General features: G+C 43.7%; 1 protein-coding gene across 1 annotated transcript in view; it reads right to left on the reverse strand.

Moving 5' to 3' along the window:
• LOC124798680 (mRNA cap guanine-N7 methyltransferase-like) overlaps positions 1-24,581 on the reverse strand; it is a 150,384-nt gene that overhangs the window by 85,693 nt on the left and 40,110 nt on the right. Inside the window, exons 5-6 of the mRNA XM_047262181.1 lie at positions 20,175-20,342; positions 179-290 (exon numbers count right to left, since the gene is read on the reverse strand). Coding sequence (XP_047118137.1) covers positions 179-290; positions 20,175-20,342 — 280 coding nt within the window. The remainder of the gene's footprint in view (positions 1-178; positions 291-20,174; positions 20,343-24,581) is intronic.

Here is a 24,581-nt window from a genome sequence, read left to right on the forward strand (position 1 = left end):
TACCTGAAGGCGTGTTCTCTACATATTGAAAAGAATGCATGGATTTCCTATACCCTGCCAGCATTGATCACTATACACAGTTGGTGAAGCTGTGCATCATTCAGTAAGAATAATTTTATCAGTTTGTAAAAGTACTAAATAAGAACATTTTATGAAGTAGTTGTACACTTTTGATTACCTCAAGGGCTTGCATCTTTTGAAGTAATGATTTCCCTTCTGGTTTATGTCGGCTGTAAAATTCACCAAACCTTTCCTTGGCTACTAACTGCAGACCATATTTTTCGGCAAGCCTAGTCAAAATATGCAAAATATCAGAAACAAATATATCACTGTGATACCTAAATTATAAAGTAACACAGATAACAGAAAAACAGAGGTAATTTTAGTCCCCATCTTGACATAACTATCAAAATTTCATAGCTGTACTGTTTTTATAAGAAAAGGTACAGGGAAAAATCAACAGAACATGAAAAAACCAACCAGCATCAGTTTTGCAGGACCTTGTGAAACAGTCATTGCATACTTTACTTCACATACACATGGCTAAATTGTTATTTATGGGCATTAACAACGTTCAGGGATCAAGATGGAAAATTAAAATGTCTGTATGTCTCTACTTGGCTGTAACAGTGTTTCTACTGGTCTCACACACATGCTTTGAAGTGTACTACTCCTAAAAGTTCCTCAGGAATGAAAACTGAATGTCTATATTTAACACTTTTTTTCACATTTAATCGAACTTGAAATGCACAATAAACTGTAATTGTAAATCAAATTAAGAAAAAATCCAGATATATTTCTATACACATAGTCATTACTTACTTTCAGGAGTTGAAATTGCAGTACTGCTGACAAGACACTCTAAAAGTAGACAACTATCCATTTTTTTTTAAGCTGTTAGTTCTTTTCTCAGGTACGAAAGATGCATGGGTTGTCTCCCCCCCCATCCCCACAACAGGCGGATCCCTCTTTTCCACTTTTCTCAACCTATTCTCGCTGAGAAAGCAGATGATATTTTGAAAAGCAGTCCAAATGCCATACGACAATTCTTGTATAATGTAAATACGTTTGGATTAGAGACCACTCACCAAAAAGCAGAAGCACACACTTACGCCCCTAAATGGTATCGGCTGTCCAGCCTGCACCATGTAGGGACAATAATGTGCGCAGGCGCGCACACGTGTGTGTGTGTGTGTGTGTGTGTGTGTGTGTGTGTGTGTGTGTGTGTTACTCTAGCTCATCAAAGGATAAATCTTGAGTGCTTTTTTCTTTCTTTTGTGTATGCCTATTGACAATGCAACACTTCTGCTTTTTGGTGAATGGAAGGTAGTACAGGTGTTTTGTACTTCTACTGTGTCGATTAGCAAAGCAGAAACAGCTACACGAGAAATGGACAGCTGGAGAAGCAGGCATGACTAGAAACCATTACAGGTGTATGAACAACGGAAATACTGCCTATGTAAAAAAGACCTTGCGACTCTGAAAAGTTTCTGATTGATTATATATACGATAAGACAGGGATTTCAGAACCAAATTTTAAACTGCTGAATATTTCCATAGGCAGATGTGGATTCTGACCATTATTTACTGGTTATGAAATGCAAATTAAAATGGAAGACATTACAGAAAGCTGTAAATTGAGGAGATGGGACCTGAATAAACTGAAAGGACCAGAGACTGTCGGCAACTTCAAAGGGACCTTTAGGCAACAACTGATTGAAATAGGGACATGGAATACAACAGAGGACAAATACGTACCTTTGGGGGATAAAATAGTGAAGACCACAATGGCTCAAACAGGCAAAAAGACTAAGACAAGCATAAATCATTGGATAACACAAGAGATACTGGATTTAATTAATGAAAATATAAAAAATGCAGCAAATGTGTTGGGTGGTTGTAATTAAACTGATGGTGTTCGGAGTGCTACAGTACGGACTGTATATGTTGCACGACACTGGAACATTTTACGTATGGTCATTAATTGGTGCGCTCACAAGAGTATGCTGGAAAAATAATAGCTCCACTTTCTGCCATCAGGTGAAAATATGGCACATTAAGCAGTTGGTATATGAAATGTTTCATGTTCCGACACCAGTATGCTTTTTGTCGCTTGGTAACAGATGTTTATTTCTTTTGTGAAGTGACTGTTGGTGTAAAGGGTTAAGAAAGTTTAAGTTTTCTACTGAAGTTCTGTTAAAAGAATGCCAGCAATAACAGCACCTCATTGCAGGAATAGCTGGCACCAACAACTGCAAAGATGTGCTACATCAATAAAAAGGCTAAAGAATATGATAAAGAAATTTGAAGAAACAGGTGAATTAGGTAATGAAGCAGAGGTAGGGAGGCAGCCCACTCCCATGACAGTTTCTGATCAATTTGCTGTAGCTATAGTGGACCGTGCAGCACATGTCTTCAATTCTGTAGCCAGCACTCAAGCAGTGGCACAGGAATTCTCTCCCCCCTGGTTAATAGTTAAAAAGATTTTGCAGTGCATTTTACAATAGTATCCCTACAAGATTCAGAACATGCGTCAAATGAAGCCTCAAGATGGGCTACAACGCCATGGGTTTGCTCTTCAGTTATTTGTTCACATGGAAATGGATGACATGCCGCTGGGGAACCTTCTTTGGATGGATGAGGCACTCCTTACTCTGCATCACTCTATAGATGCCGGAACTGTCACATATGAGGTTCTACTCCACCAAATATTGTGGATGCACATCCACTGCACTCGGCTTATGTGACTGTGTGGTGTGGATTCACAAGCTCCTTCACAGTCTGTTTTTCTTCGAGGAGATGGCACCTTGCAGGTCTGTTAAGTGTACAGTTACACCAGCACGTCATAAGCACATCTTTGTGCAGCACGTGATTCATGCTTTGCAGGAATGTTACTGTGTTCACACCACTAGTTTCATGCAAGATGGGATGACACCCCATTTTGCTTGTTTTGAGAAACTTGCATTAACAACCTAATCATCTCTACGTAATTTCAAGACGTGTGCCTTTCAGACCCCAGTATATAAATCCAAGTGACTTCTGGTTGTGCCAATATCTAAAAAGCTGTGTCTATCAGGAATGTCTCTAGACTTTTCCTAACCTCACAGATAGCATGTTATGACATAGAGCTCTGATTACACTGGACATGCTGTGAGCAACTGTCGTTGATACCGTGTTACAGATGCAAAATGTTGCTGAGTCAGGAGACCATACTGAAAACGTTTTAACTTGTGACCATATCCTAATAAACATGCCAGAACCATCATTATTGTGTGTTTGATCGTTCCGCCCCTTTTCTTGCATCCACAGCACATTCTGACTGCTTACAGTGCCTTACTTTCACCTGGTATCAGGAAATGCATGTGCACCAATTAATGAACATACCTACGATGTTTCAGCAACCTGCCTTGAATACAGGTCACACTGCAGCATTATCATCAACACCGCCGCCGCCGCCGCCACCACCACCACATCCTGACACTAACAATATACCATTATCATGATACAAGATGACAACACCAGGAAAAGAAAAGGGGAAACAAAACAGCACAACAGATCACACAAAATGTTGGGAAACGTCGAGGAGAATCTGGCTGGTGTGGAGGTAAGGTCAAGGCCTCCATAACCAATGCTTACACTGAGGGACTCAAATCCCAGAGGAAAATTCAAGGACCTACACCTGAGAGGACAAAGCGCTTTCATGAAGAAAACCAAGGACAGACGTAACCATGCTGTCCGATAATAGCTGAGACAAGGAAGGTGGAAGGGGAAATTTAGTATGAAGGACCACAAGGTGGGGGCAGTCCAGCAAAATAAGGATCACTGATCACTGTGAGGGGAGCCCAGCAACTATGAAGGAAGGGTGGGGGCGGGGGGGCCTCACTGCGGAGTAAAAAAAACTGTAGGTCAACCTAGTACGGCCAATACGAAGACGGCCGAGGATGGAATATTCCTGCAGAGAGAGGCAGAGGGAAGAACGCTATGTAGTGGAAGTCTCCTTGACTGTGCAAAGTTTATGAGACAGGGGAGTAGCCTCTCTACAGCTGGCATGCAATTGAGTAAAAAGGGATTTGATGTAAAGTCATAACTCCACCCCTGGAGGGGTCTGAACCCCAACCAGACTATCAGTAAATTCATTACCTGGTATACCTACATGGTCAGGACCCCAAACAAAATCGACCAAACAAGCAGTAGCACTACCAAGATCAGCAAGAAAGTCGTGAATGGCAGAGATCCAGGCATGGCAGGGAAAAACTTCAAGTGATACCTGAAAGCCACTCATCGAGTCCATAGATAACAAAACTTGGGTGAAAGAGAACTGTTTAATGAAGCAGAGATGCTGATACATGACTATTAATTCTGCGGTAAACACCCCACATGTGACACACCAAGATATGGTATTTCATGCCAACAGAAGACGTGAAGGCATGTCCCACATGATTGGCAGATTCAGAGCCATCTGTGTCAAAAACAATGGCATCCTGAAACTCCCATAAGAGCATTTGGAACACACAACACAAGACCATTGGAGTGACAAAGCTTTCGGACCCTGTGGAAGAGATCCATCTGAATCTGGGGCTGACGAACTAACCAAGGGGAGGGTGGTCAGGAAAGAACATGGGGAAGAAGACAAGGAGGGGAGATGAAAGTCATGGCAGAGAGAAGCAAGGCAAGGCAAAGCAAAACAAAACCGGTAGACCCAACCGATGGTGGGCAGTGGGCGGGAGATGGCTCAAAGTTGCAAAAAGAAGAGAATAGGAGCAGTGAGCAGGGGAAGAGAGGATGGTAATGGCATAGGAAACCACGAGCTGGGACCACCAAATTGAAACTAGTGATATGGTTGAACACCTGGATGAGATATTGTCATTGTGAAGGACTGAGGTGTTGAAGCAATTGGTTATGGATGTAATCACGGCCAGGAGCTGAACTGTGGGAAGAAGAAAGAGCCAGAAGCAGCTTCTATTCAGTAACAGGTTCATTGGAGGATACCGCCTGACAAGGGGTAAAACATAAGCAGGAAGCTTCAGCTCACTGTTTCCAGATATCAGGCAGCTGGACATGAGGCTGAAGCTGTTGCCGTCGCAAAATGGGTTGAGAGGTGTTCTGCAAGAACTGATGGATCTGTACAAGGGCAACCTGAAAAGGCAAGTCCTGGAGTGTAGCCCACACCCATGACAATGGGGACACAAGAACCTAGAGAGGACACAAAGCATTTCCAACACATCCGTTTGCTCTCTGCTTTGGCACCAAGACGTTTAAAGGTAACAAGACCGGCAGCGGATAGGTGCCACTTAAAATGTTGCAAGGCACGAAGACAATCACAGATAACAGAGACTGGCCGTGCTCCAGCATGGAAATGGCTGACAGCGAGTGGGGCCTGTCAAGCAGGGAACAGCAACGCCAGCAGTGTGAATTATTTTATCAGACAGATCGCAAATGACTGGAATACAACTTGACAAAGATGGTGGAAAAAAAAAACCTGGGAGGTATATAGAGGCCAATCAGGATGATGGAAAGCCCAGCGAGATAACCTTGTCATCAGGAGGTGGGAAGGGAATGAGATCATCAATGGGACATGGTCACTATCACAAAGGTCATCGTGTGGCAACCAGCGTATGGAAGGAAGAAGGGGACGGAAAGAAAGCAAGAGATCAATGGCAGAGAAAGTACCATATGCAGCACTAAAATGAGTAGGGGAATCATCATTAATTAGGCACAGATCATGGTCCACAAGAAATTGGTCAATGAAAAGCTCCCAATTGGATGAAAAAGCATTGCCCCACCAAGGGTGATGCGCATTAAAATCCTGAAGGAGGAGGAAGGGAGGGGGGCTGTTGCTGTAGGAGAGTAGTTAGGGCAGCAGATGTAGGTGGCCTGTCATGAGGGAGATATAGCAAACAGTGACTGCAGAGTCCAAATGGACACAGACGGCAACTGCTTTCAATGAGGAACAAGACTGGAACTATGTACTAACGATATCCATATAGACCAACGTGCAGACACTACCGGAAGCCCTCAAAGGACTGGCCAGGTTCCAACAGAAAGCACAGAATCAACAAAAAGTTGGTGAGTGAGTGTCAGTAAAATATTTCTGGAGAACAACAAAAGCAGCTAAGTAAAATGCAACTCTGGGAGGTGATGGCAGTATTCATTTCAGTTCCACTGAACAAGCACGGAGTGGATATCCAAGATGGAGGCAAACAAGCTGGAGCCAATCACGCTTCTGGGTCCCCATCCATCACTAAAGAGAACAGGGTACTTAAATAAAAGTCAGACTCTTGTTGCAAGGGGGGAGATACAACCTCTGGAGGCATGGGGGTGGGGTGTAGGAGGCTGGGGGCACTTCTAGGACTTATGTTTCTTCTTCTTCTTTTTCTTCTTCTCCTCCTCCTCCTCCTCCTCCTCCTCTTCCTCCTCCTTCACAGGTTGAGAAGGGCAGGGCACAGAGGAAGAGCAGGCTTCCACAAGTTCTGAAACCAGAAGAAGGCGGCACACCTTGGGGCACACAGACAGTGTGTCCCATGGTCGAGTTGTGGTAGCAGACCTTCGACCAGAGAGATGCCGAGAGGAGGAGCCCTAGAAGGGAGTTCCATCACTGGTGGGTGCCAAAGAATGGGGGCACCGTTCAGCTGAGGAGGGGGCGGCACTTGGAGGGAAGGGCATGGGAACCACAGGGGACGGGGAGAGGAGAGGGGGGGGGGGGGTTGGGACTGGGGTAAGGAAGGGGGAGGAGGGGAAAGGATGTAACAGAGGCAAAAGCAGAAGTCACTGACACAGGATGAAGTCAGTCAAATTTCTGACGAGCCCCAGTGTGAGACAAACAATTCAGGGCCTTATACTCTTGTATCTTCTTTTCTTTCTTACAAGCAGGGCAATCTGGTGAGCACGCAGAGTGATTGTAGTGACAATTAACAATCACAGATGGCGGAACACAGGGGCTCCCCTCATGGAGAGGGTGTCCACAGTCACCACAGAGGGTCTGCCATACAGTGGAAAGATGTACCCAAAACGTAAGTTCTGGAAGCACCTCATGGATGGTGGAATGTACGGCTTCATGTCACACTGATAACAAATAACCTTGACCATCTCTGGGAGGGTATCTGCCTCAAATGCCAGAATAAAGGCGTCAGTATCAGTGTGATTGGCACACGTCAAACAAAATGTATGCCCTATCATTCCAGATTGGCCCAGAGAGTTCCTCATCAGTTTGAAGGATGAGGTCTCTATGAAAAATGACTACCAGGACCATAATCTGAGACTGGTGAGATGCAACAGATACTGGGACGGTGTCAAGATGATCACATACACAAAGATCTGCAGACTGGGCGACATAAGCAGTTTTGTAAACAGTAGGGAACCTGACCACAACTCACTGAGAAATTCCACTTCGCTAAACTTATGTTTGATATATTCCACAGAAAATAATGGCTTTGTGACAGTCAATGTGTCCCGGTCCGTCCTAGTACAGACAAGGTAGCACAGAAAGTGTTTCACCACAAGCCAGTGAGCCTAACCTTCCTCCCAGTATGTAGCAGAGAAGGGAAGGATGCAGGGTCATAAGAAGTAGCATTCAGTGATCTGTTACCACTCAGAGACAGCCATAGAATAACAGCCAGAATTTTGGACCTTGATAGGTTTTATAGCCCCTCCCATGAACCACAGACCTTGCTGTCAGTGGGGAGGCTTGAGTGCTTCAGCAATACAGATAACCGTAACGTAGGTGCAACCACAACGGAGGGGTATCTGTTGAGGGGCCACACAAACATGTGGTTCCTGAAGAGTGGCAGCAGCCATTTCAGTAGTTGCAGGGGGCAACAGTCTGGATGATTGACTGATCAGGCCCTGTAACACTAACCAAAACCGCCTTGCTGTTCTGGTACTGCGAACGGCTGAAAGCAAGGGGAAACTACACCCGTAATTTTTCCTGAGGGCATGGAGCTTTACTGTATGGTTAAATGATGATGGTGTCCTCTTGGGTAAAATATTCCAGAGGTAAAATTGTCCCCCATTCGGATCTCCGGGTGGGGACTACTCAAGAGGACGTTGTTATCAGGAGAAAGAAAGCTGGCGTTCTACAGATCGGAGCGTGGAATGTCAGATCCCTTAATCGGGCAGGTAGGTTAGAAAATTAAAAAGTGAAATGGATAGGTTAAAGTTAGATATAGCGGGAATTAGTGAAGTTCGGTGCCAGGAGGAACAAGACTTTTGGTCAGGTGAATAAAGGGTTATAAATACAAAATCAAATAGGGGTAATACAGGAGTAGGTTTAATAATGAATAAAAAAAACAGGAGGCGGGTAAGCTACTACAAACTGCATAGTGAACGCATTATTGTGGCCAAGATAGACACGAGCCCACCCCTACTATAGTAGTACAAGTTTATATGCCAACTAGCTCTGCAGATGACGAAGAAATTGAAGAAATCTATGATGAGATAAAAGATATTATTTAGATACTGAAGGGAGACGAAAATTCAATAGTCATGGGTGACTGGAATTCGATAGTAGGAGAAGGAAATGTAGCAGGTGAATATGGATTACGGGTAAGAAATGAAAGAGGAAGCCGCCTGGTAGAATTTCGCACAGAGCATAACTTAATCATAGCTAACACTCAGTTCAAGAATCATAAAAGAAGGTTGTATACATGGAAGAACCCTGGAGATACTAGAAGGTTTCAGATAGATTATATAATGGTAAGACAGAGATTTAGGAACCAGGTTTTAAATTGTAAGACATTTCCAGGGGCAGATGTGGACTCCGACCACCATCTATTGGTTATGAACTGTAGATTAAAACTGAAGAAACTGCAAAAAGGTGGGAATTTAAGGAGATGGGACCTGGATAAACAGAAAGAACCAAAGGTTGTACAGAGTTTCAAGGAGAGCATAAGGGAACAATTGACAGGAATGGGGGAAAGAAATACAGTAGAAGAAGAATGGGTAGCTTTGAGGGATGAAGTAGTGAAGGCAGCAGAGGATCAAGTAGGTAAAAAGACGAGGGCTATTAGAAATCCTTGGGTAACAGAAGAAATATTGAATTTCATTGATAAAAGGAGACAATATAAAAATGCAGTAAATGAAGCAGGCACAAAGGAATACAAACGTCTCAAAAATGAGATCGACAGGAAGTGCAAAATGGCTAAGCAGGGATGGCTAGAGGACAAATGTAAGGATGTAGAGGATTGTCTCACTAGGGGTAAGATTGATACTGCCTACAGGAAAATTAAAGAGACCTTTGGAGAAAAGAGAACGACTTGTATGAATATCAAGAGCTCAGATGGAAACCCAGTTCTAAGCAAAGAAGGGAAAGGAGAAAGGTGGAAGGAGTATATAGAGGGTCTATACAAGGGTGATGTACTTGAGGACAATATTATGGAAATGGAAGAGGATGTAGACGAAGATGAAATGGGAGATATGATACTGCGTGAAGATTTGACAGAGCACTGAAAGACATGAGTTGAAACAAGGCCCCCGGAGTAGACAACATTCCATTGGAACTACTGACGGCCTTGGGAGAACCAGTCCTGACAAAACTCTACCATCTGGTGAGCAAGATGTATGAAACAGGCGAAATACCCTCAGACTTCAAGAAGAATACAATAATTCCAATCCCAAAGAAAGCAGGTGTTGACAGATGTGAAAATTACCGAACTATCAGTTTAATAAGTCACAGCTGCAAAATACTAACACGAATTCTTTACAGACGAATGGAAAAACTAGTAGAAGCCAACCTCGGGGAAGATCAGTTTGGATTCCGTAGAAATGTTGGAACACGTGAGGCAATATTGACCATACGGCTTATCTTAGAAGCTAGATTAAGAAAAGGCAAACCTACATTTCTAGCATTTGTAGACTTAGAGAAAGCTTTTGACAATGTTGACTCGAATACTCTCTTTCAAATTCTGAAGGTGGCAGGGGTAAAATACAGGGAGCAAAAGGCTCTTTACAATTTGCACATAAACCAGATGGCAGTTATAAAGAGTTGAGGGACATGAAAGGGAAGCAGTGGTTGGGAATGGAGTGAGACAGGGTTGTAGCCTCTCCCCGATGTTATTGAATCTGTGTATTGAGCAAACAGTAAAGGAAACAAAAGAAAAATTCGAAGTAGGAATTAAAATCCATGGAGAAGAAATAAAAACTTTGAGGTTCGCCGATGACATTGTAATTCTGTCAGAGACAGCAAAGGACTTGGAAGAGCAGTTGAATGGAATGGACAGTGTCTTGAAAGGAGGGTATAAGATGAACATCAACAAAAGCAAAACGAGGATAATGGAATGTAGTTGAGTTAACTCGCGTGATGCTGAGGGAATTAGATTAGGAAATGAGACACGTAAAGTAGTAAAGGAGTTTTGCTATTTGGGGAGCTAAAGAACTGATGATGGTCAAAGTAGAGAGAACATAAAATGTAGACCGGCAATGGCAAAGAAAGCGTTTCTGAAGAAGAGAAATTTGTTAACATCGAGTATAGATTTGTGTCAGAAAGTCATTTCTGAAAGTATTTGTATGGAGCGTAGCCATGTATGGAAGTGAAACATGGACGATAAATAGTTTAGACAAGAAGAGAATAGAAGCTTTTGAAATGTGGTGCTACAGAAGAATGCTGAAGATTAGATGGGTAGATCACATTAGGAGGTATTAAATAGAATTGGGGAGAAGAGGAGTTTGTGGCACAACTTGACTAGAAGATGGGATCGGTTGGTAGGACATGTTCCGAGGCATCAAGGGAACACCAATTTAGAACTGGAGGGCAGCGTGGAGGGTAAAAATCGTAGAGGCAGACCAAGAGATGAATACACTAAGCACACTCAGAAGGATGTAGGCTGCAGTTCGTAATGGGAGATGAAGCAGCTTGCACAGGATAGAGTAGCATGGAGAGCTGCATCACACCAGTCTCAGGACTGAAGACCACAACAACAACAACAACAACAACAAAAACAGGTTTTATGGGCAAAGCATCCACCCCGACACCACCCATAATGACCAGGGGCTCTCCCCGTGGGCGACTTCCAGCCACAACAATGGACAACCGGCACTGGCATGATGCATTGGCGGGAGTTCCGAAGCTCTGGAATGACAAGCAACCGCTACTATACTTGAGGAGGCAACAGCTCAAGCATCAGAAATGCGATACTCGTGTGAATGGGTACGTAACAGCCCCATGACAAGGACTGGGTACATGTGCTGGTGTGGAGGGGGCTATGGTGGGGGAAAGCAGAGGGGAAGGAAGGGGAGCGAGGAATCCATTCTGTAGAAACTAGGGAGTTCTGCCCCAAGTGGCTCACACTACAGACAGAAAATTTAGTAGAAGTGGAAGTCAAACCCAAAGAGGAACAAAACCTCAAGGAATACAGGAAATCAGGTGGATAGCTAGGTCGACACAAATAAGAACACCAAGAGAGGGGAAGGAGGAGGCAACGGGGAAGGAGAGAGGATGGGGAGATGGGCATGGGGTAGGAAATGCAGCCCGTGAAATAAGAATGGGTTGCAACAGCTCTGGCCTCATGGGCACCTCACACAAACTCACGCTATAACCATGAGCCCCCCAGGCGGGGGGGGGGGGGGGGGGGGGGGGTGGTATAGGGCATATGGCATATGGGTGAGTGGGGTGCAGAAAACAGTGGAGTTGTCATCGTAATGTGCAGAACGATTTGTCTTGCATACAAAAGCGCACAATTACTGGCTTTAGTGCCAAGGATGAAAGCATTTCTGAAACGGCTAAGTTTGTAAATTGTTTGTGTGCCTCCGTGATTAAAGTATACCGAGCGTTGGAAAATGGTAGAATCCAAAACAGCTGTTGATGCAACTTATGGTGCACCACAGACCATAGATGAAAGAGGTGAACAAGTGCTATGGAGATGTATACAGGCAAATATAATTGCAACTATAAAATAACTGACCAGTCAGGTGACCCAAGGGACTACCAACTGTCTCTCCTTGACAACTGTTCAGCGAACGTTGCTGCATATTGGTCTCTACAGAAGGCACCTGGTTTATGCAACCCTGCTGACTGCTGTTCATTGATGACGAAGGCTGGAATCTGCATGCCAATACCACAACTGCACATCCAATGAGTGGTGTCAGGTGACCTTTTCAGATTAATCACATTTTATGCTCCATCCAACAGATGGCTGGTAGTGTGTAAGGCCCTGCAACACAATCTTAGGAATGGTCCACGGCAGAGAAAGGAGGGTTATAGCCTGGGGAATGTTTTCGTGGAATTCCCTGGGTGATATCGTCATCTCTAAGGCACAATGGATCGACTCACGTATGCATCTATCCTTGGGGACTACGTCTACCCTTACATGATGTTTATGTTTTCCTCAGCGAAACGGCATCTACAAGCAGGACAATGCAACATGTCACACAGCTCACAGTGTACTTGCAATGTTTGAAGAGCAACAGGATGAGTTTCCTCCTATGGCCACCAAACGCCCAGATTTAAAACCAGTTGAGAATCTATATGACTACTTCCATCAGGCTGTTCATGCCTCAACCAAGAAACTTAGCACGGTTGGCATGGTTCTACATCCCTTGGTTACCTTCCAGAACCTCACTGACACTCTTCCTGCATGTTCGTGCTGCAAAAGGTGGTTATTCAGGCTTCTGACAGGTGCTCACATTAATGTGACTGGACTGTCATCAATTATTTACGGAAAAATGGAGAAACTAGCAGAAGGCCAAGCTCAGGGTAATCATTTTGGGTCCAGGAGGAATGGAGGAACAAGCAAGGCAATACTGACCCTCTGAATTATCCCAGAAGATGAGCTGAAAAAGGGCAAGCCTATATTTCTGACATAGGTAGGAGGCTTTTGAGAATGCTGATGAATGCACTGTTCGAAATTCTGAAGGTAGCAGGGACAAAATACAGAGTGCAAAATGTTATCTACAACTTGCACAATTAAGCAAGCATTAAAAGGAACCATGAAGAAAATGGGGAAGGTAATTTAAGTTCAGGGAGAAGAAATAAAAATGTTAGCGTCTGACAATGACATAATTCTCTCACAGATGCAAAGGACTAGGAAAAGCAGTTGAATGGAATGGACAGTGTCTTGAAAATAAATAATAAGATGAATATCAACAAAAGTAAAATAAGCATAATGGAATGTAGTCAGATTATATCTGGTGATGTTGAAGGAACATAGATTAGTAAATAAGACACTAGAAGTAGTAGATGAGATTTGTTTTTTGGGCAGCAAGTGACAATGATCGAAATAAACAGGAATAAAATGCACACTTGCAACATCTAAGTATGTGTTTCTGGGGGTGGGGGGTGGGGGGGGGGGGGGGGAGAGAGAGAGAGAGAGAGAGAGAGAGAGAGAGAGAGAGAGAGAGAGAGAGAGAGAGAAGTTGTAAACACTGAATAATTCTTCTGGAAAAAATCTGTGGATGCTAAACATAAATTTAAGTGTAAGGATGTCTTCTCTGAAAGTATTGGATACAGAACTGAACAGTGGCGTTAAGCAGTTAAGAAAAGAAGAGAATGTAAGCTTTTGAAATGTATTTCTAAGAAGAATGTTGTAGATTAGATTGGCTGAGCAGATAACTAATAAAAAGGTACAGAATCAAAATGGGGAGGAAAGAGGTTTATTTCACAACTTGACCAAAAGACGGTTGATTGGTTGGTTGATTTGGTGGGTGGGGTTCAAACAGGAGGTCATCGGACACATCAGATTAGGGAACAACAGCGAAGGAAGTCGGCCAAGCCCTTTCAAAGGAACCATCCTGGCACATGCCTGAAACGATTTAGGAAAATCACAAAAAACCTAAACCAGGATGGCTGGAAGTGCGTTTGAATTGCCATCATCCCGAATGCAAGTCCAGTGCACTAATCATTGCGCCACTTCACTCAGTTGATTGGTTGGTTGACTGAAGGGGATGGCGGAGTGGGGGGACAAAACAGCGAGGTCACCAGTCCTATGGTCTAAAATAGCAGAAACTAAAGGAGGAACAACACGAACAGCACAATCCAGCCAAGGCAAACAGAAAATGGGCAAATAAAGATGCAGAAGGAATGTAGAGGCGGGAGGAAGTGTAAGGAATAGAAGAGAGAGAGGTGGTTAGTGTTTAACGTCCCGTCGACAACGAGGTCATTAGAGACGGATCGCAAGCTTGGGTTAGGGAAGGATTGGGAAGGAAATCGGCTGTGCCCTGTCAAAGGAACCATCCTGGCATTTGCCTGAAACGATTTAGGGAAATCACGGAAAACCTAAATCAGGATGGCTGGAAACGGGATTGAACCGTCGTCCCCCCGAATGCGAGTCCAGTGTGCTAACCACTGCGCCACCTCGCTCGGTGAAGAGAGAGAGCTGCGAACACAAGGGGACATCCCAGAACACTACATGCAATGTAGTGTCAAGCACTGCCACAGACCCATCCTGATCTCCACACCATACCATGGTCGTGACAATGGGGACAACTCCAGGGAAAGAAGACACAAGATAAGGGGGAAACAAAACAGCACAAAAGACCAGAGAAAACATAGGGAAAAGGAAGAGGAAAACCTTGCCACCATGGAGGCATGGCTGAACCCCTCCCAAACCAAAGCCAACACTAACCAAGGGACTCAAATTCTGGAAGGAAGGAAATTCAGGTACTTAAATATAGGAGGACAAGAAAACAGATTGGATGTAACCATCCTCTAACACATGTGACAAGGAGAGTGTACGTAGTGCAAAGGGCTGAAAGACAAGGCTGCCCAGTAAAATACAGACCACCATAATGGGGCCCTGCAACTACAAAAAGGGAAAGGGGGGGGGGGGGGGGGGTACGGTTCTTTACAGAGTAAAAAGCCATCGGTCAACTTGGCATGGCCAATAGGAAGTTGGGAGAGAATGCTACATTCCCTCCAGGATAGGTGGAAGGAAGAACGACACATGGCCAGGGGGCCTCTTAATCACCAGTCCACGACTGAGCAAAAATGAATTCAATATGAAGACACAAATCTGTCCCTGGAAGGGTCACAAGGACCACGATCGGCAAGTTCACTACTCGGGATACCCACATGGGCGGAGACCCAAAGGAAATCAACCGAACTAGCTGCACGGTCAAGATAGGCGAGAAGATTGTGGATGGTAGAGACTAAAGCGTCAGAAAAAACAAAGATGGAAGATGGAAACTGTGGTGGAGAGAACCGAGGCGGAGCCCAACTGGAAACCCACCCAAGGATGGGCAGCGAGCAGGTGACATCCTAAAGCTATGAAAGTAATAAATAATAGAATAGGAGTGGTGAGCAGGGAATGAGTGGATAGCAACGGCATAGGAAACCAGGAGCTGAGGCCACCAAACCAAGGGATCCCAGCATCAACAAGAAGACTACCGACAGGACTAGTTTGAAAGGTGCTGGTGACCAAATGGACTGGGTCCAAGAGGTGCAGAACAGAAGGGGGCAGCTGAGTCATAGGCTTGACACCCTTAGTCCAGATGTTGCAGAACCAAAGCCCAATAAAGACAGGCAAGAGGAGAATAGTCCACACCCCAAGACTTATGTGCACGTAAGCCAAGGAGAGTGAGGTTACAGAAAGAGTCAGCCTTCAGAAGGCAGATATGGGGCAACCAAGAAAGCTTGCTATCAAGAAGAAGACCAAGAAATAGAACTGGAGACCACTGACAGGTGTTGGGCATCGAAGCAGAGCTCAGGGTCAGGATGAACTGTCATATGGCGACGGAAGTATACCAAACATGATCTAATGGGAGAGAACAGCTGATAACCGTGAGAGAGCAGAAATGCACCAGATGACACCCTGGAGCTGTCCCTCCACAGAAGCTACCAAGTAGGAACTAGCCCAGATACAAAAATCATCCACATACAGCACAGGGGTGACCACTGGTATGCAGGGACCACAACACCATTAACAGTGACAGGAAAAGGACACTTAATACAGAACCCTGTGGAACACAATTCTCCTGGATCCAATGATAGCTGAGAATGGTGCTGAACTGAAATTAAACGACTGTTGGGACAGGAACTGGTGAATAAAGATTGGGAGGAGTCCCCCTAAGACCCCACTTATCGAGTGTAAATAAGATGAAAGAGCACAAAGCTGCGTAGCAGGCCTTCTGAAGATTGAAGAAAACTTCGAAAAGATGGCAGTGCTGAGGAAAGGTCTGCTGATCTTTGGTGTCCAACCAAAGCGTATGATTGATTGGAGGTTCTCCTTTCTGAAAGCTGCACTTAAGACGACAAAGGGTCCCGAGATTCGAGGACCCAACAGAGCCAACAAGCCACCATCCATTCAAATAACTTGCATGGTCAAACTGATCATCTAATAACTATCGAGGTATGATGGATCCTTACCGTGCTTAAGGACAGAGACACAATACTGTCTCCTATTGAGAGTGGAAAACACCTTGAAGGCAAATGTGGTTAACAGTCCAGAGAAGATATTGTCATTGTGTAGGACTGAGGTGTTGAACCAATTGGTTGTAAACAGAATTGGAACCAACGACTGAATTGTTGGAAGAGAAGAGTGCGAAAAGTATTTAATAAAAGGTTCACTGTATCATTCCACCACAAATGTGGTAAAACGTAAGTGGGAAGCTTCTGGAGGAGGGAAGAGTCCAGACAGGAGGCTGACACCAGTGCCACTGCAAATGGGTCACAAGGCATTCCGTGAGAACCAACGAACCTGTACAAAGGCCACCCAGGAGGACTAGGCAACCTTGGAGGGTGAGGAGCATAGCCCACACCTGTGACAGACAGCAGAAAAACTTGGGAGGAGACAAAGCATTCCCAACTCACCCGCTTGCTCTGTGTTACTAAGTGCCAGGTTTTGGTAGGAAGGTGTTTAAAGGCAATAAGACTGGTGGAGGATAGATGCTGTTTAAAGCATTGCAAAGCTCAATGGTGATCGTGAATGACAATGTTATGCTCCTCCACCGGACCATCTGGCAGTGAAAGGGGCCCATCCAAAGGGATATGGCAATGCTGGTAGCGCGAATGATAATATCGGGCACATCTTTGATGACTTCATCAATACAACCTTATAAAAGGAGGGATAAACATGACCTGGACAGTATACACATGCCAATCAGGACGATGGAAAGCCCAGCAGGGCAAACTGGCCACTAAAAGGCGGGAAGGGAACAAGAGTGTCAACAGCAAATGGTCGGTATCACAGAGGTAATCACGCATGGACCAGTGTAATGAATTAAGAAGGGAAGGAGAAGGGAGTGAAAGATCAATGGCAGATAAAGTGCCATAATCACTACTAAACTGGGTAGTAGGTGAAACTATTGTTAAGAAGGCACAGGTTGTGATCTGCAAGAAACTGGTCTATGAGGAGACTCCGACTTAAGGAAAAAGCACTGCCCCCACAAAGGGTAATGAGCATTAAAATCCACAACGAGGAGGAAGGGAGGGCAGTTAGGGCAGCGGATGTAGGTGGCCTGTAAGGAGGGAAACACATCACTGCAGAGTCCAGGTGGATCCAGACAGCAACTGCTTCCATTATGGTACAAAGCGGGGATCCACATACTAACAACGTCCACATGGACCAACTTGCAAACACGATCGACTGACCTGATTTCAAAAGAATGCACAGAATCCATGAAGGGTGGTGAGCGAGCATCAGTAAAATGAGATTCCTGGAGAGTAACAAAAGCTGCAGCGCAGAACGAAATAAGGGATTGCAATTCCGGAAGGTGATGGTAGTATACAGTATAAATCCTTTGAATAAGCATGGAACAGGAATCCAACTGGGAGGCAAATGGACCAAAGCTGGTCACACCACTGGGTCACCATCCTCCACAAACAAGGACGGGGTGACACGAATAAACCAAAAATGAGAAGTCCGACTCAGGTTGCGAGGGGACAGTTAGCAATCCCGGGAGGCACCTGAGGGGACTTGTGCTGGGAACTATGTTTCTTCTTATTCTCTTTTGCAGGTCAAAGAAAGCAGGACAGACAGCAAGCAGACTCCAGTGAGATCTGGAACTGAGAGTGAGCGGGTGACCTTGGAGCGCACGACCTGAGGGTTGCGCAGCTGACATTTGGCAGCACGTCTGCAGTCGGGCAGATGCTGGAGTCTCAATCAACAGCAGATGCTGAAGAAGGGGCACACTTCTCCAGCTGGGGTGGGGGAGCAACACCTGAGGGAGAGGGGAGGAGGAGAGGAAATGGGGTGAGACTGGGATAAGAAGGAAGGAGGAGGGGCAAGAGATGCAACAGAGGTAAAGTTAGCTGTCATACACACATGGTGACAATGTTCGTATTTCTGATGAGCATTAGTGTAAGATCAAGGACTTACACTCCCGTATATTATTTGTCTTCTTATAAAACGAGCAATCCAGGGAGTGTGGAGATTGATGGTCATGATAATTAACATGCATAGGTGACAGAACACAGGAGCTCTCTTCATGGTGTGGGCATCCACATTCATCGCACAGAGGTCTGCAAACACCGTAAGCATCTGATAAACCACCTTGACCTTCTCCAGTATGATAACCACCTCAAATGCCAAAGGCACAGGCATCATTGCAAGTGGCCTTATGGCCTTTCTGAACAAAATTAATGCCCTGCCATTCCAGATTAGTCTGAAGTTCCTTATCAGTTTGAAGGATGAGTTCCCTGTGAAAAATGACACCCTGAACAATATTCAAAGACTGGTGAGAAGTAACTGACATTGGGTTGTGACCAAGATGGTCATGGGCACAAAGGGCCACAGAAGTAGTTCTGATCCACGCCAAACCTAACCGTATCTCACTCAGAGTGGGTACTTTGCAAAACTTGTCTTTGATAGCTTCCACAAAAAATAACAGCTTGGTGGTGGTGAAAGTATCCCCATCAGACCTGGTGCAGACCAGATGGCAGGGAAAGGCTTCCACCCCAAGCCGGTGAGCTTGGCCCTCCTCCTAGCGGATAGCGAGGGAAGGGAAGGCTGCAGAGAGAAAAGAATGAGCATTAATGGATCCATGCCCAACTAAAGAGATGGCTGTAGAACAACAGCTAGTTTCTTTTTTTGAGGATTAATATGTTTCACAAGCAAAGTGTCCACCCCAATACCCCCCACTTTGATCAGGGGCTCTCCTCATGGGCATCACCCAATCACAGGAAGGGCCATCTGGCACGGTGTCCATTGCCAGTAGTTCTTTTGTTCCAGGATGACAAGTAACCACTCCTAGGATTACATGGGCAGGTAGCAGCTCAGGTATCAGAAGTGGTTGTCAGGGGGCTCTACCAAAAGAGTACATAATGACCCCATTACAAGAACTGGTTACCCTGCTGGCTATAGAATGTTAAAAGGATGATGACAAGGAAAGAATGAAAGAGATGGTAACGCCACATGCCAATGACTCTAAGTAAAGTGTACTTCCCCAGTTGGCTTGCACTGTGGTGACAAAATTTAAAAGGGGAGCTCAAACCCAAGAGGGGAAGAAAGTGGGCAGAGGGAGGGAGTGAGGACAGGGAGGGAGGGGCATGGGTAAGGGAATGCAGCCCAGGAAGGAAGCAAGGGCCACAATAGCTCAGCACCTTATGTGCTTCATGCACCAACTCATGAACGAGCCACAAGTCCCCAGAGGGTGGGGGGAAAGGGGGGTGGGGTGTGGTGGTGGTGGGGGGGACTAAAATGAGGAATCGCTGAAAAGGCACATTCTGAGACTTCAAGGAGCAAAGTAATTGAGATAACTATGGAGGTTAAAACTGTAGAGGTAGCAAGGCTTGATTATTGTAGGCAGGTTCAAGTGGATATAGGTTACAATAGTTACACTGAGATAGAGTCTTGCACAAGATAGATTAGCATGGAAAGCTGCATCAAACGAATCTTCCGACCGAAGACAACGACACCGAAATCTACCCCCACCGCCACCAACAAAAACAACAACAACGACGACAATAACAACAACATTGGCAGTACTGAAATTTTATTTCCTGAAGATGAGGATTGGCCCAGCATTCGTCTCCTTGTAATTTTGTAGTTTCCTCTTATGAATTTTTCTTTTGATCTATAATATTTTCAGTAATGAAAATTTTTGATAGAGGATGGAATCAATGGCATATAATATCTGAAAACAGGAAAACTTTTAAAATAAAAACAATTTGAGATTTATCCCTGCAAGTGAACCTTTGTACATTAATATTGTGTTCCACAGTGAAGTGTATACCATACTCTTGTCATCAGTAGGTCAGTCATCCCTTCCACTAGAAAAAGGGAGAGAAAATACCACCAAATAATACTTACTTGACAAATGTTGGAAAATGAACCAAAAATTCTGGACAGTCAACTACACCTTCCAGGTGAAAATTGTATTTTGTACCAAACAATGGGTATGGGGGCACACGTCCTTCAAAATCTACAAAATATATTTCATTACCAAACGACGTCTTTCCCGATTTCTGTAGACGGTACCTGAAAATAAATTTGATCAGATATATAAAACTATTCCTCTGAAGCAACATACAAGTAAATGTAAGTTACACAACATTAGAAGAACGCTGAAATCAAGTACTGCAAACACATCTCTCAACACATTAAACACACTCACAAGACCCTGAAATATTTAATGGCAGAATTATTCCTACTTTTTTATTCTAAAACATCCCTTTAGCTTGTGTGTGTGTGTGTGTGTGTGTGTGTGTGTGTGTGTGTGTGTGTGTGCCCCCATGTGTGTGAGAGAGAGAGAGAGAGAGAGAGAGAGAAGGAACAAGTGGGGGTGGGATGAAAATGTGTGCTCACTTATTTCAAGTTCTTAATATGACTACATGTCTAAATCCTTACTTATGCACCTACATCCTATGTAAATGGTGTTGAGCAAATCCCTAATATATATTCTTCACATCAAAGTGAACAAATAAAATATGATTTTGCATAAGCTGAAAGGCACAGATTTCATGCAATATGGAACCCTCTGCAGGAAATGCCCATCAATTTCATTGACTATGCCAATACAGTTAGCAATGGTGAGTGACAAATTATATTTCTGTTCAACTGGAGCAGTGAGTGTACAGAACTGTGTATACTGGGCAACTTCCACAACAGCTGCACCAACGGTATCTACAAGCCATGAGAGATGAACGATAGGCAGGGAGCAGTGGCAACATAACTTTGTGCAAACTGGGCTGATAAGGCTTGGATTTCCTGCAGGAATACTATTTCAACAGGATTGGGCAACAGCATACGTACCAGGAGCGTCTATGACAAGCATGAAAGCTAAGTTCCACCAAATACGTGCTTTCAGTGATGATGTGTTACCCCAAGAATTACCAGTTTATCATACTGTGATTTTGTCTTATTATAATAACTGAAGCCAGGGTGTATGCAGAGAAACAACATACAATACAGGACTTAAATGATGCAATCTGTCAATGACTTGTGTCCAAACTGATGGATAGCATCCTCTGGATACTGTCTTCAATACACAACTTTGAGTATTCCTGAGTTCAATTGGCATTCCTTTTTTTCTGTGTATGTAGTATACTTCAAGTAAACTAAGTTGTGCATATTTCAAAACTGTGTGTTTTGTATGTCACACTCCATATCTTTAAAAACAGTCTGAATGAACAGTGTTCCCCAAAACTCAACCATGGCTACCCAATGTTACTTCCTGTCACCCACCCAAACTGAACAGCACCAGCTCATATTCCAAAGACTTACTTCTTGTCATATTACTGATATCCCTGCAATCTTTTTGCTGCCATTTTCAAAGAAAATGTTGTCCCCCTCAACAATTCAAGCTTTGTAACTGAAATTTTTATTTAGTTGTATTCATGTCATTCATTAACTTTTAGAGTCACAGATATTGATGAAAGCACTTACATCTTTCTAGCCTGAGCAGTGTGAGGTAAACATTTATTTGGTCTTTAAATATGTCTGCTTGTGTCTGTATGTGTGGATGGATATGTGCGTGTGTGCGAGTGTATACCTGTCCTTTTTTCCCCCTAAGGTAAGTCTTTCCGCTCCCGGGATTGGAATGACTCCTTACCCTCTCCCTTAAAACCCACTTCCTTTCGTCTTCCCCTCTCCTTCCCTTTTTCCTGATGAGGCAACAGTTTGTTGCGAAAGCTTGAGCTTTGTGTGTATGTTTGTGTTTGTTTGTGTGTCTATCGACCTGCCAGCGCTTTTGTTCGGTAAGTCACCTCATCTTTGTTTTTATATATCATTTATAAATCAATGTATTCATAGAAGCTTCATTTAAAAATACTTATGCAATTCAATTTCTTTTTCGTGTTGTATGGAGTTTACAAGATCATGACAAAGTGGCATCATACTTCTCTACTGATGCAAAATTTTGCAGTGTCAGTGTTGGTTGCTGCAACGTTTTAGCCAACTGCTAGTGATCGCTAGATGATGGACTCGGCCTTGTTAAATGCCTCACTGCACTAAATGATATTAATAAATAATATAAATAATATAAATAATAATACCATAATAAATGAAATATAGAAACAAACAGTCACACGACATAATTAATGATATCAATATAATAGAGGGAAACATTCCACGTGGGAAAAATTATATGTAAAAACAAAGATGAGGTGACTTACCGAACGAAAGCGCTGGCAGGTCGATAGACACACAAACAAACACAAACATACACACAAAATTCAAGCTTTCGCAACAAACTGTTGCCTCATCAGGAAAGAGGGAAGGAGAGGGAAAGACGAAAGGAAGTGGGTTTTAAGGGTGAGGGTAAGGCGTCATTCCAATCCCGGGAGCGGAAAGACTTACCTTAGGGGGAAAAAAGGACAGGTATACACTCGCGCGCACACACACACACACACACACACACACACACACACACACACACACACACACACACACACACATATCCATCCACACATACAGACACAAGCAGACATATTTGGTCTTTAAATATGTCTGCTTGTGTCTGTATGTGTGGATGGATATGTGTGTGTGTGCGCGCGAGTGTATACCTGTCCTTTTTTCCCCCTAAGGTAAGTCTTTCCGCTCCCGGGATTGGAATGGCTCCTTACCCTCACCCTTAAAACCCACTTCCTTTCGTCTTTCCCTCTCCTTCCCTCTTTCCCGATGAGGCAACAGTTTGTTGCGAAAGCTTGAATTTTGTGTGTATGTTTGTGTTTGTTTGTGTGTCTATCGACCTGCCAGCGCTTTCGTTCGGTAAGTCACCTCATCTTTGTTTTTATACATAATTAATGAAATGCACATGGGCAGTTTATTCTGGAATATGATTGAAGACAGGCACAAACTGTTCAGTTATATTATTTCTATTGTATATAGTCAAAGTAAAGTCAATTAATGTATGAAGCATTCAACAAAAGTGAATCAAGAACATTTATTGGACAAAAAATGTCAGGCAATTAAGTGCATTAAATAACTTCCACCCCTGAACTTGAAATTACTGGATTGACATTTAAGTGAAAAATATTAAATGTACTGAACAGAAATACTATTCAATGATATGGACTACTTTCAAGTATATTATCAATGAATGAAAGCCATCTCTGCCTTTACAACAACTAATGTCATCGATATGTTAATAATTAATCTTGAAACAGTATCGTGTTTTCTAATCAGAATCGTTAAAAGAACCTTCAATTAATGACAAAAATACTTTGAAACTAAAAGAAAGATGCTAATATGAAAAAGAAAGAAATTAAGATTTGTTGTGTTTCATAGAGCCTCTGGACTGATGCAGATAACTAGCAAATGCAAAAACCACAATAAAACCAGTGAAACCTATTGACTTCCCATTTATTCAATGAACAGATACACTTACACAAAACTTATTAAGTTTCTTGGATAACTGAATAATACAGTTGTATGCTGAGAGCATACTGTCAGACTATGTAGTGTATCATACTGCCTAAACAGATGCTTGAAGTCCCTTCTACAGAAAGTTGTGGCACCCAGGACTAGACTAGTTTTAGCCCGCTCAACGCGCATCTCATTGCCTAACTTGTATGGATCACTGGCTAGCCCGTCCGGCTCATGAGACTCTGCAGCAAAACACGACTTGCTAAGTTAATCAGACCGTGCTGACGAGCCTCGGCGGCCCTTATTTTGATCAGTGAGGCTGCCCACCAGACCAGCCTGTTGCCTCTGCTGCATTATGTTCTGTATCTATTAGCAAAGCCCTCTGATAATTTTCATTTATTCTTTTCTCAATTACATTTTCAGGGGCACATTGGCGGTGGTCTCAACAAAAGTTTGACCATGCATGCTTCACAGTGATGCCAGTTTATTTTTCACCTCCAGCCAATTACAAAATGCACACAGGTGTTTAATTATTATTACTGGAAAAGTTTATGTGACAACGACGACAATTTCAGAATATCTTTCCTCTCGATCGAATCTTAATTTCCAAATAGTGTAAATCAAGCATATATCTACCAGAACTGAAGGCATTGCACTCTTGCAGTGGCTTTGCTGATAATCACACATAATAGTATACTGACACACAGCACAACTCAATCGATATACGTCATCAAAGTAATATTTTTTTCCCGTCAGTTATAAACGGTAGCAAACAGATATAAGGTGCACCACAGCACAGGCAGTGGGCTGAAGTGGTGAATGTGCAAGTAGTGTGGACAGTGTAGTGTGCTGGGGAGTGGATATCTGGTATTTGTGGTGTGGCAAAATGCACTGAGATCAAAGATGTGGCGG

The sequence above is a fragment of the Schistocerca piceifrons genome, chromosome 5 (assembly GCF_021461385.2).
Source record: "Schistocerca piceifrons isolate TAMUIC-IGC-003096 chromosome 5, iqSchPice1.1, whole genome shotgun sequence".
NCBI lineage: Eukaryota > Metazoa > Arthropoda > Insecta > Orthoptera > Acrididae > Schistocerca > Schistocerca piceifrons.